Source organism: Delphinapterus leucas, chromosome 13 (assembly GCF_059928025.1).
Source record: "Delphinapterus leucas isolate spDelLeu-1000000601 "Yukka" chromosome 13, BTC_Dleu_Yukka2, whole genome shotgun sequence".
NCBI lineage: Eukaryota > Metazoa > Chordata > Mammalia > Artiodactyla > Monodontidae > Delphinapterus > Delphinapterus leucas.
This window is the reverse complement of record NC_143141.1, coordinates 86,120,974-86,135,120: the sequence shown is the minus strand read 5'-3', so window position 1 is coordinate 86,135,120 and position 14,147 is coordinate 86,120,974. Positions and strand designations below refer to the sequence as shown.

The window sequence follows — 14,147 nt, the reverse complement described above, 5'->3', positions numbered from 1 at the left end:
TAGGGCGACAAGCGGCTGAGGACTGAGCCTCTGGGGACGGTGACGGGAGACTGTGCTGCTGGTACCTCCCCTCCCTGCACTGAGGCCTGGGTGCATCCACCCCGGACAGCAGGGACAGAGGACATCCTTCGGCCTGGGCCCTATGAGGTTGGCTCTGGGGACCCAACCTGAGGCTCCTTCTGTGGTTAATGAATGTGCTTCCTTGGAGGGGCATGAGAAATAGAGCCCCAGTTCCCTAGCGTGATGCTGGAAACTTCTGGAATCTGGCCCCAACCAACCTTTTGAACTCGCTCATTCCCCACTCTTTCTACTTAAGAACTCGTACCCTGGCTGCATTGGGTACAGCTCAGTGCCCTCCCCATCCTGTCTCTATGCCCTGGTCACACATCCGTGCCCTTGAAGGGCTCTTGCCACCCACCTTCTATACGTGCCCTTCAGGTATCACCTAGCTCAGGTGTCACCTCCTCCCTGTAGGAGGGCTCCCTCCTTGTGACACTCAGGTGTCAGGCTTTGTTCTGCGGCCATTTGTGTCTGTCGGCCCTATGAAGTTCCTGGGAGCAGGGCCGTCATCGCGTCTTCTGGGAGCCCAGATACTCTGCAGAGCCTGGCCCAGAGGGCGCGATGGATGCTGGCCGAGTGCGGTTGCACCGCTAAGGGCACAGCTGGAGCATCAGAGGCCCTGTGCCTCACGCCTGCTCTGGGGAGAGCTGGAATCAGTTTTAAGAAACTGCTTATGAAACAACAAGGAGTGTTTAACCAGGGCTTGGGGGCTGTCGCTCAGTGGTTCGCAGCGGAAGTGCTGCCCCTGCAGGACGGGGCGGGGGTAGGGTGGGGGAGAGAGTTAGGAAATGTGCAGGATCCTTTTTTTTAGTTGTCCCAGCTCAGGGTCCGGATGTGCAGTTCTTGCAGGAAGTGGGCTGTATGATGAAGACTTGTCTCCCCCAAAGTGCCAAATAGGGTTCCCCTCCCCACTACCAGGACACATGGCCAGAAATAGATGGTCCACAGGGGCAGCTCCTGGTGACATCATTTTGGCAGAAATCGTGAGCTTAGAGTCCACGTAGAGACAGTTAGTGTTAGCATCCCAAAGGGAGAAAATACCTGTAGATCTTCCATCCTCAGTACCGAGGCCCAATCCCATTGCCCTCCCTGCTTTGGTAGTTTAACGTGGTTTTTAGAGGAGCTGGCATCTCAGTCTTTGTGGGAGGTCTTCTACTGGATCTTGAGGACAGATATTCGGGGAGGTGAAGATATGATTCTAAATGGAACAAACATAGCAGAAGCTGCCTCAGAGGTTGCGGGGATCAGAGGAGACCGCCTGCTGGAAAGCTCTTTGCAAACAAAGAACTTCACGTTTTTAACATTTTATTCACTTCATTTCATTCATTTTCAATCGGTCTAAAGAAGAGGTGAAAATAACTTTGGATTACTTTTAAAAGACTCTAAAGCAATGATTCTCAAACTGCAGTGAGCCTCAGCATAACCAGGGTGCTTGTGAACAAAGTGGTTTCTTTCACTCCCAGAGGTCTGCTTCTGTAGGCTGAGGGGTGTCCGGGAGCAGACACTTTGAACAAGCTCCCACTGGTTCTGTCCAGCTTTGTCTCAGGCCAGACTTGGAGAAACATTGCTCTAAACCGGCGGTTCTCAACCCTGGTGCGGTTTAGAATCACCAGGAGCTCGTGGGTCGTCAGAAGGCATCTGGGGTTCTGGTTTCCCTGGGATGGGGTTGCATCTGGGAATAGAGAGTTTTAAAATTTAAACTTTAATGTGTCATGGTTGAACGCGGAGCTCTACATGTAGGGGAACTTTTGTGTTGGATGGGTCCCAAAAAATATGGTAACCAATTCTTGATACTTTGAATAATCCAAGAACGGAGCATGAGTCATTCTCATGCTGTTCCCTGCCGTGGGCCGGGATGACTCATTAACAGCAGTGGGTACCAGCTTCTGTTCCCCATCATTTTGTTAGTCTGAAATTAGCTTATCGAGGCCGGGGGTGGGGAGAGGTGCACAGATGGATCGGTACTGCCCCCAAGTGGTGAAACTGTGGCGGTAAGTTGAACGCAGTTGCAGCTTGTCTACAGAAACACGTACTAGTTTACTGGAATGTGTAGATGGTGATGGTGATGTGGGTCTTGGTGGCTATCATTTACTGGACCCAGACTCTGTGCTTTACATATATTCTCTTTAGTCCTGATCAAACCACCTTTCAGAGTAGGTTTTATTATCCCACTGTAAAGATGAAGGAGGTAATGCTCAGAGAGCCAGAACTTAGACACTTGCACAGCTTTGGAATAAAACATTTACCAAGGTCGATGGGATATTTCCTTAAGCCTAGATACTTCACTAGATGCTAAAACCCATTGTGAAACTGTGATTTAAAAAATTACAAATAAGTGTGCTCCAATTCAGGGGAGCGTTGTATTGAAGCTCATCCCTAGTGACACCCTAATCCACACTCTGAATGTGGCCTAGGTATCTTATCAAACTCCGGGCCCCCCAAAAAACGCCACAAAGGATGGTCTCCAGAATCTCCATCAGCTGCGGATGGTGGCTACCCCCAGGGTGGTGGGAACAGAGCTAAGTATGGTAAGTGACGAAATCCTTGCCCCAAGTCCAAGGCTTGGGTACTAGCGGTGGTGGTGCTGCAGGTGGTGTGTGTGTGTGCTTACATGTGCTTTTGTGTGTATTGGTGAGAAAGTTCTAGGGAGGCAGACTTGGGTATAACAAAAGATTCTCTTTCTCGTACATAAGACTTGCTTAACAAAGCCCAGGATCCATGTACAGTATTGACTTCTCTGATCCTAGAGGAATTTTTTAAAAGGCTTGCCTGTCACTTGGCAGGGATATTGAGAGGAGGAGACTAGGTTGTTTGGTGGGGAAGGGGGACCCAGTGACCTTTAAGATGCTTTTGACCGCAGGAATCTGTGATTCCCGGACTTGGATGCTCCCATAAGCAGGGAACTGGTCAAGTTGTAGCAGATGTGTTGGCCAGCCTGACGGCAGGTCTGCCGGAGGTGGATGCTTTGTCTGACGTGTCTTCCTAACGTTCTCGGCGTGTCCCTAGAGAGCACAGGCGTGACCTGCATGCCCCAGGTTGGCTTGGTGGGACCAGCTTCAGTCACCTTTCCCGTTGTGGCCTCCGGAGAACCAGTGTCCGTTCCCGACAACTTGCTGAAAATATGCAAGGCCAAGCCAGTGATCTTTAAAGGCAAGTACAGCAGTGTGACAAGTGGTGGAAGTCGGGGAGCCCAGGGAACGCACGAGAAACAGGCAACATGACACGTCCTCCCGGTCTGACTCCACACCAAGGGGTCCTCCTGGGAAAACTCTAAAATCCTTTCCGGGGCAATGAGAGAACCAAGCAGACTGGTCACTGGGGTAGCCCCTGATCAGGCGCCAGAGTTTCAGAGCTTGTCACCGTTTTCTACGATGAGCCCAAGTGAGACGATCCTGTCCCATGACGACCATTTGCTTGTTCATTTGTTCCTTCAATCAGTCCCTCTCTCAGCCTCACTCGGCTCCTGCCATGGTACCAGGCCCAGGGCTGAGCACCGTGGGTGAGAGATGGGTCATCAACCCCTTGCCGATTTGTCAGGCCCCCGGTCTGGCGCGTTGTCCTGTGACCACTAGTATTTTGGGGCCATGAAATCTGACTTTGGGCAAAGATAGCCATGGCCACCAGGCAGAAGCATGAAACAAGACGAGATTTGACCTCTATTTTGTGGGCTTATGTACGTGGTTGGAGGTCAATTTGTGGCTCAACTAAGGAAATTCCTTCCTAACGAAGCGGGAGCCCTTGAAATGTGAGGATTCGTCAGGGCTTGTTTGATGATGGTGCTGGCCAGTGCTGTGGGCTGGCACGGAGTCTCTCTCACACACACACACACACACACACACACACACACTCACACATTCAGGTCCTTAAATAAGGGCAGACTGTGGGGTTTTTTTCATTTTTTTATTTTATTTTTTTATTTTTTCTGTTATTATTAGATGGCATAAACTTTAAAAAAAATTTATAGTAGAGTTGATTTACAATGTTGTGTTAGTTTCAGGTGTACAGCAAAGTGACTCAGTTGTACATATACACATATCCACTCTTTATTAGATTCTTTTCTCATATAGGTCATTACAGAGCATTGAGTAGAGTGAACAATATTTGATATCATGTTTGTAGGAGTAGAGAGAGGGTGGTAGGAAAGTGGGGAGGTATCTTACTCTTAATTACGAAATAGGAGAGGGTACTCCTTTCTTTATCCTAAAAAAAGAATGGACAGGACATTCAGGAAGAAGGGTGCAGGTCTGGGTTTTGAACTGGGCGTGAGGCTAGTTGCAGCGAGCGGGGCCTACTCTTCATTGCGGTGCGCAGGCTTCTCATTGTGGTGGCTTCTCTTGTTGTAGAGCATGGGCTCTAGGCATGCGGGCTTCAGTAGCTGTGGCACGCGGGCTTTAGTAGTTGTGGCTCGTGGGCTCTAGAGCACAGGCTCAGTAGTTGTGGCGCACGGGCTTAGTTGCTCTGCAGCATGTGGGATCTTCCCGGCCCAGGGCTTGAACCCGTGTCCCCTGCATTGGCAGGCGGATTCTTAACCACTGCACCACCAGGGAAGCCCCTCAGATTCCTTTTATCTGGGCCCCGTTGTAGCTTCTCTGTGCCTCTTTCATCACAAATTTCACATCCTTCTTTTAATAGTAATTCTTTACGTTGCCTCTTATGAACCATAATGTTTGTGAACAATGCTACCCAAATTGTGGTCCCTGGACCAGCAAAGCCAGCGTCACCTGGGACCTCAGTAGAGGTGTGAATTCCCATGCCCATCCCAGAATCTGAATCAGAAGCTCTGTGGTGGGGCCTGTGTTTTAGGAAGCCTTTCAGGGGACCCTCATGCACCCTCAGGTCTGGGAATCAATTTCCTAGAGGACATGAACTGTGTCCCAGTCCCCAGATCTTCCCCCAGAGCCGAGTGTGAGGCCCGTACATAGCACACGGCAGGCGTCCACTAAGTGTGTGTTCGGTGAATAAGTGGAGACCTTCTGAGCACAAGATGCCACACCCACGCTGAACCACATTTGAACATCTCAGCAACCACACGAGGGCTCGATTTTCTCCACCCCATTCTACAAAGGTGGAGACTGAGGCTTAGGGAAGTTAAGCTTCTCGTGGAGGGTCACATAGTTAATAAATGGTGCAGAGGCGATTCGGAACTGGCCTGGGCTGACCCGCCTCTGAGAGTTGCCATCAGAATTAATCTTGTAACGTTCGCTAAAGCATTTGTCAAGTTCTGTCAGTATTCGGAGTCTCTGGTCTGTACAGTGATTTATTTTCCTAACTCAGCTTGTCAGAGAGTTCTGGGAGACCGGGAGGCAGAATCCAAAACAGGGAGCTGGGGAGACTCGGGCTGGCGCAGGCCTGGCAAAGATCTGGTAGGCGTTGCCCGCGTGAAATTTCTAGAGTCAGAGCCGAAGGAGCAGCTCAGGCGATGGCTGTTCAGCTTTGCCAGTTCCCTCTGGGCCTGAGCTTGCTTGGCTGTAAAATAGGGGATTGGACTAAATGAACAAGCAATGCTACAGCCCCTGTCTGTTCTCAGAGCGGGTGCACAAATCCGCAAGGGCTGGGAGTTCAAGATTTCCTTGGAAAGGAGCACTTGCGTTACCCCAGGTGCAACTGGCCTCCCTGTTTTCACTCCCTTGCATTCAGAGACCGCCCACATGTGGGGACCACGCCTTGTGCCCGAGGCCAGGGGCCAAGCGGGTGCTGTTTCTCCTCCCCCAGGGCACGGGCACTTCCCTTACCTCTGTGGGAACCTGAATGATGTCGTCGTGAGCCCTCTCCTGTACACGTGCTACCGGAACTCCCAGTCCATCTCCAGAGCGTATGGACAGTATGGGGCCTCCACGATACAGCCCATCTCAGAGGAGATGCAGCTCCTGCTGACCGTCTACTATCTCGTCCAGCTGGGTGAGTCTCCCTCCCATTTCGTGGGAACCACTGGTGGAATAATCGCTAAAGGCGGGAACCGCACAAGCCTTGATCGCTCTCTTCCTCTCTTGGAACCCTTGTGAAGACCGCCTCTGCTATCAGGTCACTGCAGTGGTCTCCACCCCGAGGGGCTGGGAAGGCCTTAAAGTAGGTCAAAATCTACAGTGAGAATTCAAAAATGATTTCCCTGCCCTTCTAGGCGCAGAGATACAGCAGGAAGAAAACAATGGCTTTGCCCTCAAGGAGATTGTATGCTAGTGGGAGAGAGAAACAGTAAACAAGTGGAAAATAAGCAGAGGGAGGTGGGGTATGTGATTGTGGGGTTGTTTCAAGTTGTCAGAAAAGGCCTCTGTGAGGAGATGGCGTTTGGGTCAAGACCCGAGTGATGAGAAGGATCCAGCCTTATGACGATCTGAGGGAGGCAGAGTGGGGAGGATGGGTGGGCGGCAGGAGGGGCTGGAGCATGGAGCCCCAGGTCAGTGGGAGCCAGGGCGGCTGCAGAGTGAGAGCATGGCAGTGAGGGTGCTATCAGAGAGAGGGTAGGGCCTCAGGCTAAGGCCAAGAGTTCGAATTTTAGACACATTCAGAAACAGTTTGTAATTGTCGGCTCAGGCTGCCATAACAAAATACTACAGACTGCGTGCTTAAACCTCAGAAATTTATCTTCTCACAGTTCTGGAGGCTGGAAATCCAAGATGAGGGTGGCGGCAAGGTTGGGTTCTGGTGAGGCCTCTCTTCCTGGCTTGCAGACGGCCGCCTTCTCACTGTATCCTCCTCTGTGCATGTGTGTGGGGACAGAGGGTGAGCTCTGGCGTCGCTTCCTCTTCTTAGAGTGCCACCAGTCCTACTGGCTTAGGGCCCCACCCTTCTGACCTCACTTAGCTACTTCTTTAAAGGCCCTATCGCTAAATAAGTCGTACTGGGGGTTAATACTTCAACATACGAATTTGAGGGGGACACAATTCAGTCCATAGCACCACTGCAATGTTTTGGGCAGGGGACAGATATGATCTGACTTTCATTTCAAGAAGACCACATGGGCTGCCATATGTGGCCAGATGGTGCAGTCATCCCAGTGAAGGCAGGTGGTGGCTTGGACCACTAACAGCCACAGGGGGGGAGATTCTGAAGGTCAGGATGGTGGGCTGTCTGTCTGAGGGACGTGAGGGAAAGACGGCACTTGCATTTTGGCCTGAGCAACCAGGTGAGCCATGGCGCTGGAGGATGAGCGAAAGTCCCGTCTCGGCAATTTCAAGTTTGAGCTGCTGATGGGACAGCCAGGTGGGCCGAGTCAAGGATTTGGATGTGCAGGTCTTGAGCCCCAGGGAGACGTTGCAGCTATAGGTATACATTTAGGAAACACCGGCTCAGTGACGATCTATATTAAAGCTGTGAGGCTGGATGAGAGACTGGGAGGGGTGGTGGATGGAGGGAAGTGCCAGGGTTTGAGCCCTGGGACACTCAGTGTTCAGGGACCTGGAGGAGATGGAGATGGAGCAGGTAGGGAGGAACCCTCGAGGGGTTTGCTTAGGACTGTCCGGAATCCGGGAGGATGTGCATGTGTTTCTCTTTCTCACTCTTACAATCCACGTCCAATCCGTCAGTAAGCCCGGCTTCATCCTGAATCCAACCTTGCCCACCTTCTCCATCAACACCTCCCTTGCCCAGGGTACCACTCTTACTCAAGCTAAGACAGCTCAAGGCTGCACAGCTGGTGCCGGGTGGAGCTGGATGGGGACATGTCTTCTAAATCGAAGCGTGGTGCTCTTTCCTCCAGCTCACCCAAATATGAAATGTTGACACATCAACCAGAAAATACCCGTAGGGAAGAAAACATTGAAGGTACTCAATCTCACTAGTCATCAAAGAGATGCAAAGTTAACACATTAAACAAGTGATGCTTTTCTCAACTAAACTGATGATAACAACCCAAATGATGCTGTGCAGTGGAGCTAAGGGTGCAGTAGAACCAGGGTTATCGTGTGTCATTAGTGTCATGGTACGCTGAGACATTTAAACCATCTGGAGACAGTCTGATGATATGTATTAGTTGGCTCTGTAAGCCCAATTTAGAGCATTTAGGCTAAGGAATGTCCTATACGTAAAGCTGTGTATTGCAGAAGTGTTTATAAATGTGCTTATTTGGAAGCAGTACAGGGGTCAACAGTAGATCAGCATTGCTCAGTCCGTGATGGTGCCTCCACGTTAACAGTGCCCGTTAGCAGTGCTGTTTATGAAGGCCGTAAACGTCATGCAAGCATGATTGTGCCGTGATGGTAAGGGAAGCAGACACGCCTTGAAGTCATAGGCCCGCAGTCATTATAACGATGTAAAACCTGCACGTGGAAAAAAAAAAGACGGAGAGGGGCTTCCCTGGTGGCGCAGTGGTTGAGAGTCCGCCTGCCGATGCAGGGGATACGGGTCCGTGCCCCGGTCCGGGAAGATCCCACGTGCCGCGGAGCGGCTGGGCCCGTGAGCCATGGCCGCTGAGCCTGCGCGTCCGGAGCCGGTGCCCCGCAACGGGAGAGGCCACAACAGTGAGAGGCCCGCATACCGCAAAAAAAAAAAAAAAAAAAAAAAAAAAAAATGGAGAAACACACAAAAATAGTAGTGCTTCTGTTAGGATGGTGAGATGAGGACTGCTTTTATCACCTCTCTCTATTTCCCAGCTCTCTCGCATACCATTTAACGTTAATCATTTAGGTTGTGTTATTTGAGAGTTCGTTTACACGCATTTCCCCAGCACGGCCCGGTTATATTGGTGTGAAGTTGCCGCATGGGGCAGGTGCTGAAGCCCCTTCTGCCCGCCTTGTCGTTGCCAGCGGCGGACCAGGTGCCCCTGATGGAGGACCTGGAGCAGATCTTCCTGCGCTCCTGGCGGGAGTCGCACCTGACGGAGATCCGGCAGTACCAGCAGGCGCCACCGCAGCCCGTCCCGCCGGCGCCCGGGGCTGTGGCGCCCGTCACCTCGGCACAGCTGCCTTGGCTGGCCGGCCTGGCCGCCAGCTCCTGCAACGACAGCGTGCACATCATCGAGTGCACCTACTCCCTGGCCGAGGGCCTCTCTGAGATGTTCCGCCTACTCATCGAGGGCAAGCTGGCCAAGACCAACTACGTGGTGATCATCTGTGCCTGCCGGAGTGCCGCCATCGACTCCTGCATCGCTGTCACCGGTGAGGCCGGGCCCCGCCGCTGGGCTGCCGGGAGAGCAGTCTGGTGATGCCCAGAAGTCCTCCTTTGCCGTCGCCCCCTTTTGCCTCTCGTGGCCCCGGGTTTGCAGCTGTGCTGGTTAGTAACAGCCGTTAGCGCACAGTAGCCCCTGGTGTGCCCTGAATAGTGTGCTTTGGGAAAAATTCCATTCCTCCTGGCGTAGAAGGTGAGCCGTTCCCGTTTCTCTAGAGAGACTGGGGGCAGGTTTGGATCTGGTTAGATGCAGGGAAAACCTGGGTCCCCCGTGCGCCTGCTGGTCTGTGGTTTAATGACTCTGGCCCTCAGCTTCTTCAACCACCTAATGGAGATGGAAAAAAAAAAATGGCCTTCTTGTGTTTGTGTGGGTTAATGAGCCAATTAGCTAATTAATTATAAAAAACATGTATTGAAGCCCTACTATGTGCAGCCACTGTTCTGGGGGCTGGGGACACAGGAGTGATGTCCCTGCTTTCCTGGAGCGTGTGTTCTGGTGGGGAGACAGACACCAAACAGCGCAGAATGTCCCGGGGGGAGGGGGGAGGGATGGAGGATTGCAGTGACTCTGCAGCGTCCCAGTGATCTCTTGGCATTCCTTCATCTTAAACACCTGTGTTTTTAATAAATTCTTTACATTGATTTCAGTAATATCTTTAGTAATAAACCTCGAGCCCCTGCTGTGTCAGTCACTGGGCTGAATATTTTATAAACATTGTCTTGTTTTATCCTCACAACAGTCCTGTGAAGTAGATGGTACTTTTAGCCACGAATTCCAGATGAGGAAGCTGGGTCAGCCTAGGTTACACAGCTAGTTAAGTGGGGAGAGAGTCAGGTTCCAAAGCCCATACTCGGGGATTTCCCTCTTACTATCCCAACTACTAAACTGGGCCGGGGGTGTGTACCCTTTATTCATTTCACCAGCAGGAAGCCCTGCTCTTAGCCAGGCGTGGTGCTGGGCTTGCGGGATGGAGGGAGAAAGAGATTCAGGCACAGACCCTGCCATCGAGGAGCTCACATGCTAATTCTAAGCAGAGGGCCCAGTCCAAATTGTTGTTTGTTTTCCAGGAAAATACCAAGCCCGGATTCTTTCTGAGAGCCTTCTCACCCCTGCCGAGTACCAGAAAGAAGTCAATTCTGAGCTGGTTACAGGGAAAGTGGACTCTCTGGGAGCCTTTTTTAGCACCCTCTGTCCAGGTAGGCTTGTAGTGAGACAGGTGCAGATTCATAAATTGATGAGAAAGACACAAAGGGCAAGGTCATCTCAGGGGATGGAGCCCATCCCCGTGACCTGCTGATGCTGGCCCGGATTTACATGTGTGGGCGGCCCTTCCATCTGTGGGGTTTCTGGCTGGCTGTTCCCTGCTCTGGCTGTGGGTTCTCTAGGTGGCGGCTTTGTGGTTTCTGTCCTTTGGGGGCACACAAGGGCCTTGTGCCTGGTTCTCCGTACCTCTCCGGCTCTGTCCATCACCCTCCTGCCTCCCCCTCTGTGTTGCTTAAAGCTTCTCACTGGAGAAGTGTATTCTCTGTGCCTCATCCTGTGTCTCCTATGCCTTGAGTGCCCGTCTCCCTTCTTTTCCTGGCCACTCACCCTACAAGACTCACCCCATTTCCTCCCAGAAACTCTTGCTGGCCCCTCCTTCTCCAAGATGTGCTCAGACCCCTACCTCCTGACCTTTGGCACCTTGCTCTTCTTTCTTTCTGTCCTGGCACCTTCTGGGTCATAATGTAATTTTCTTTAGCACATACATCTGCCTTCCTGGGCTGTGGGCTCTTTGCCAGGATGGGACACCCTATCTCTGGTGCCCCAGGCCCAGGACAGTGCCTGATACATAGCGGGTGTGCCATAGATGCTTTTGCCGAGTTTCACTGAGACAGAAAACCCATTTCTGTTATTCTGTCTGTTTTGGGCAGAGGGCGACATTGATATTTTGCTGGACAAATTTCATCAGGAAAATCAAGGCCAGATTTCTTCCTCACTTACTGCGTCCTCCGTCACCAAATCAGCATCCCTAGATGTCGGCGGGACACGGCTATGCACAAGTGAGTGATGCTGGGGCGCTGGTGGCCAAGCTCTGGGCTGGTGAGGCAGCTTCCAGGGCCCCCAGGGGCTGCAAGGAAGCAGCGTTAGAGGCACCTCCAGCGGGCAGGGCATCTCCTTAGAATCAAGTAGACCTAATATCTAATTTTAGTTTTAGTCTTTGATGATAACAGTCTCATTTTACCCGGAAATGTACATCTGTACAGTTTTCCTGAGATGGCACATTTCTCTGTTGATTTCCAGTTTATCGATGCACTGTTGAAATACTTTATCCATTCTAAGTTCCTGAAGGGCTGTGATGGTCTCCTCCTCTTCCAGAGAACCTGTAACCTCTTCCAAAATCTAATCTCAGCGTCAGCTTCCCTGGGATGCCGTCCTTGTCCCCTCCAGGTGGAGTAGGTCACAGCCTCTGTGCCCCCCGAGTGCTGTTCATCCTTTTATTTTTAAATTAGGAAAAGGGTGTGAAATGACCATCACGGCGGGTAGCCTGGAGCAGGTGCTCAATGAATATTGGTGTTTTCCCCATTCCCTCATCACTTTGTGTGCTAGACGGGGGCCCCCTGCTTGATTCCCTAGCAGAGGTCCAGGGCTGTAGCCATCTGCTGGCGTGCACCTCACCTTGATGGGGGCTCTGGTTCCAGGTTACCATCTGGAGCCTCACCGCATCCGGCCCTTCCAGCTGGCCGTGGCCCAGAAGCTCCTCTCCCACGTGTGTTCAATCGCAGATTCCAGCACCCAAAATCTGGACTTAGGATCCTTTGAGAAGGTGGACTTTCTGATTTGTATTCCACCCTCAGAAGTGACCTACCAGCAGACCCTGTTCCACGTCTGGCATTCAGGTACAGGCCTTTCAGGGGCAAGTGTGAAGTCTGTGTGGAGAAGCTTTGATCTGTTTGCATTCAGGTTTGGATTCTAACACCATCTTTACTTCTAAAGTAGAGGGTGCCGTATCAACACCCCGGTTTCATAGCTCATGAAACTGATGCCCAGAGGAAGCGACTTGTCCACTATTTTATAATCTGTCAAAGGTAGAACGTGACTTGAGTGTTCCCTCTGTCCCACTCAAGTCAGTGAAGTATGTCCCGATATCTGGCTTCAGCTTTTCCCTGTGCTTTCAAGGGGATTAAACATGAACCACACAGAGAGTCAACGTCTTCACTCGGAGCGTTCACTCCGAGTGCTCTAACCTACGGCCTGGTGGCGTTCAGGCTGGAGATGATTTGGGTGGGTGAGAGGGGCCCTTTCCCTTTCTTTCAGTCACCCATGCTTGGGATCAGCTACCTCAGCAAGGCAGCTTTGCTGTGCCCCTGGGTGCGCTGTGTACATAGCACGCTGGGGAGCCGGCCCACCTCCAGGCCCTGCTCCTGCAGGCAGTGACACGACAGTCGTTTGCACAGGAATCGGCCTCCCCGACTCACACGTACCGCCCGCATCCCTGCAGCCTCCAGTCCCAGCAAGGAGCTGCCATGTGGGAGATGCGCCTCAAGGGTCTGCTGCTGGCTGAAAAACTCGTGACCATGTTTGGAGTTGCTGATGTATTTTCACTGTGTTGCAGGGGTTTTGCTGGAGCTTGGCTTGGAGAAGGAGCACATGACCAAGCAGAGGGTCGAGCAGTACGTTTTGAAGCTAGATGCCGAGGCGCAGACCAAGTTCAAGTCCTTTCTGCAAAACTCCTTTCAGAACCCACACACACTCTTCGTCCTCATCCACGACCATGCCCACTGGGATCTCGTGAGGTTAGACTGGCTTTGGCACATGGCAGGGCTGGCATTTCCCTTCTTTGAATGAATATGTACGGATAATACCGTGGGTATAAGTGTTAAAAAGATGGATGGCGTTGGGGGCTTGGCATCTGCAGGCAGGTGCTGCGGGTGTATGTCAGACCTTAGGGCCGGAAGTTACCTGAGGGATCATCTAGTGCAGCCTCTGAAAGGTACCATTATGGCAACTAGAGAAGGGAAGCACCTCGCTCGATGTCGCAGGCTGGGGTGGGGGAGGGAGGGTATCAGTGGCAGAGCGCCAGGTGCCGGGAAGGGATCCTGATGGGAGTAGCTCTGCCCAGGCCCCTTCCTGATGGAGCCCCATTGGCTCTGCATACCATGGGTCACAGCTGGTGCCCTTCCCAGGGGAGATTTTACTTTCTCAATTCAAATGAACATAAATCGAGATGAATTTCACATGGTGTCAAGCCTGGAGTCTGGCAGGATTCCTGGGTGTTTACCAGGATTGGTCATGTCCATGAGACTGGCCTTGGGGTTGTGTGTTTAGACACTGCCGCTGACATGGACGAGGCGGGAAAGAAGATTGTGGGTCGGGTATCGGAGGAAGGCTTTGATTTAGCGCAGGGCCTGAAGCTCAGGGTTGGCCGGAGCCTTAAAGTTCGCCCAGTTAAAGGGTTTACATTCTCGCGTCCACGCACGGGCGCGGGGGAATTTGAACATTCTGAAGTATATAAAAAGCTAAATTGTACATATTCATTTGGTGGGTAGGTTTCTCAGAGTGGCTGCCTGCCACCTGAAAGGAGAAGCACTGATTTTTTCCTGTCCCCCTAGATTTACAGGCAAGAATGCTGAGACAACTGACCCACTGAGAAAGGCTGAGACGCACTTATCTCCTCGGCCCAGTGTCCAAAATGCTTCCCATTCCTGACCCTACACTTTAAAATTTAGTACAGAATTTACCATGTTATGTCCTCTTTGGGTCATTTCAAGATCAGTAGGAGGGCTTCCCTGGTGGCGCAGTGGTTGAGAGTCCACCTGCCAATGCAGGGGACACGGGTTCGAGCCCTGGTCCAGGAGGATCCCACGTGCCGCGGAGCAACTAGGCCCGTGCGCCACGGCTACCGAGCCTGTGCTCCTGGAGCCCATGCCCTGCAACAAGAGAAGCCACCGCAGTCAGAAGCCCGCGCACCGCAGCGAAGAGTAGCCCCCCCGCTCCCCGCAAC

The 14,147-nt window shown here is 52.1% G+C and overlaps 1 protein-coding gene across 1 annotated transcript in view; it reads left to right on the top strand.

Annotated features, from left to right (window-relative positions):
• GREB1 (growth regulating estrogen receptor binding 1) overlaps positions 1 to 14,147 on the top strand; it is a 71,728-nt gene that overhangs the window by 19,855 nt on the left and 37,726 nt on the right. The window contains exons 7-14 of the mRNA XM_089923439.1: positions 2,475 to 2,588; positions 3,067 to 3,210; positions 5,773 to 5,958; positions 8,802 to 9,152; positions 10,231 to 10,359; positions 11,077 to 11,205; positions 11,845 to 12,042; positions 12,759 to 12,939. Of these exons, the coding sequence (XP_089779565.1) occupies positions 2,475 to 2,588; positions 3,067 to 3,210; positions 5,773 to 5,958; positions 8,802 to 9,152; positions 10,231 to 10,359; positions 11,077 to 11,205; positions 11,845 to 12,042; positions 12,759 to 12,939 (1,432 nt within the window). The remainder of the gene's footprint in view (positions 1 to 2,474; positions 2,589 to 3,066; positions 3,211 to 5,772; positions 5,959 to 8,801; positions 9,153 to 10,230; positions 10,360 to 11,076; positions 11,206 to 11,844; positions 12,043 to 12,758; positions 12,940 to 14,147) is intronic.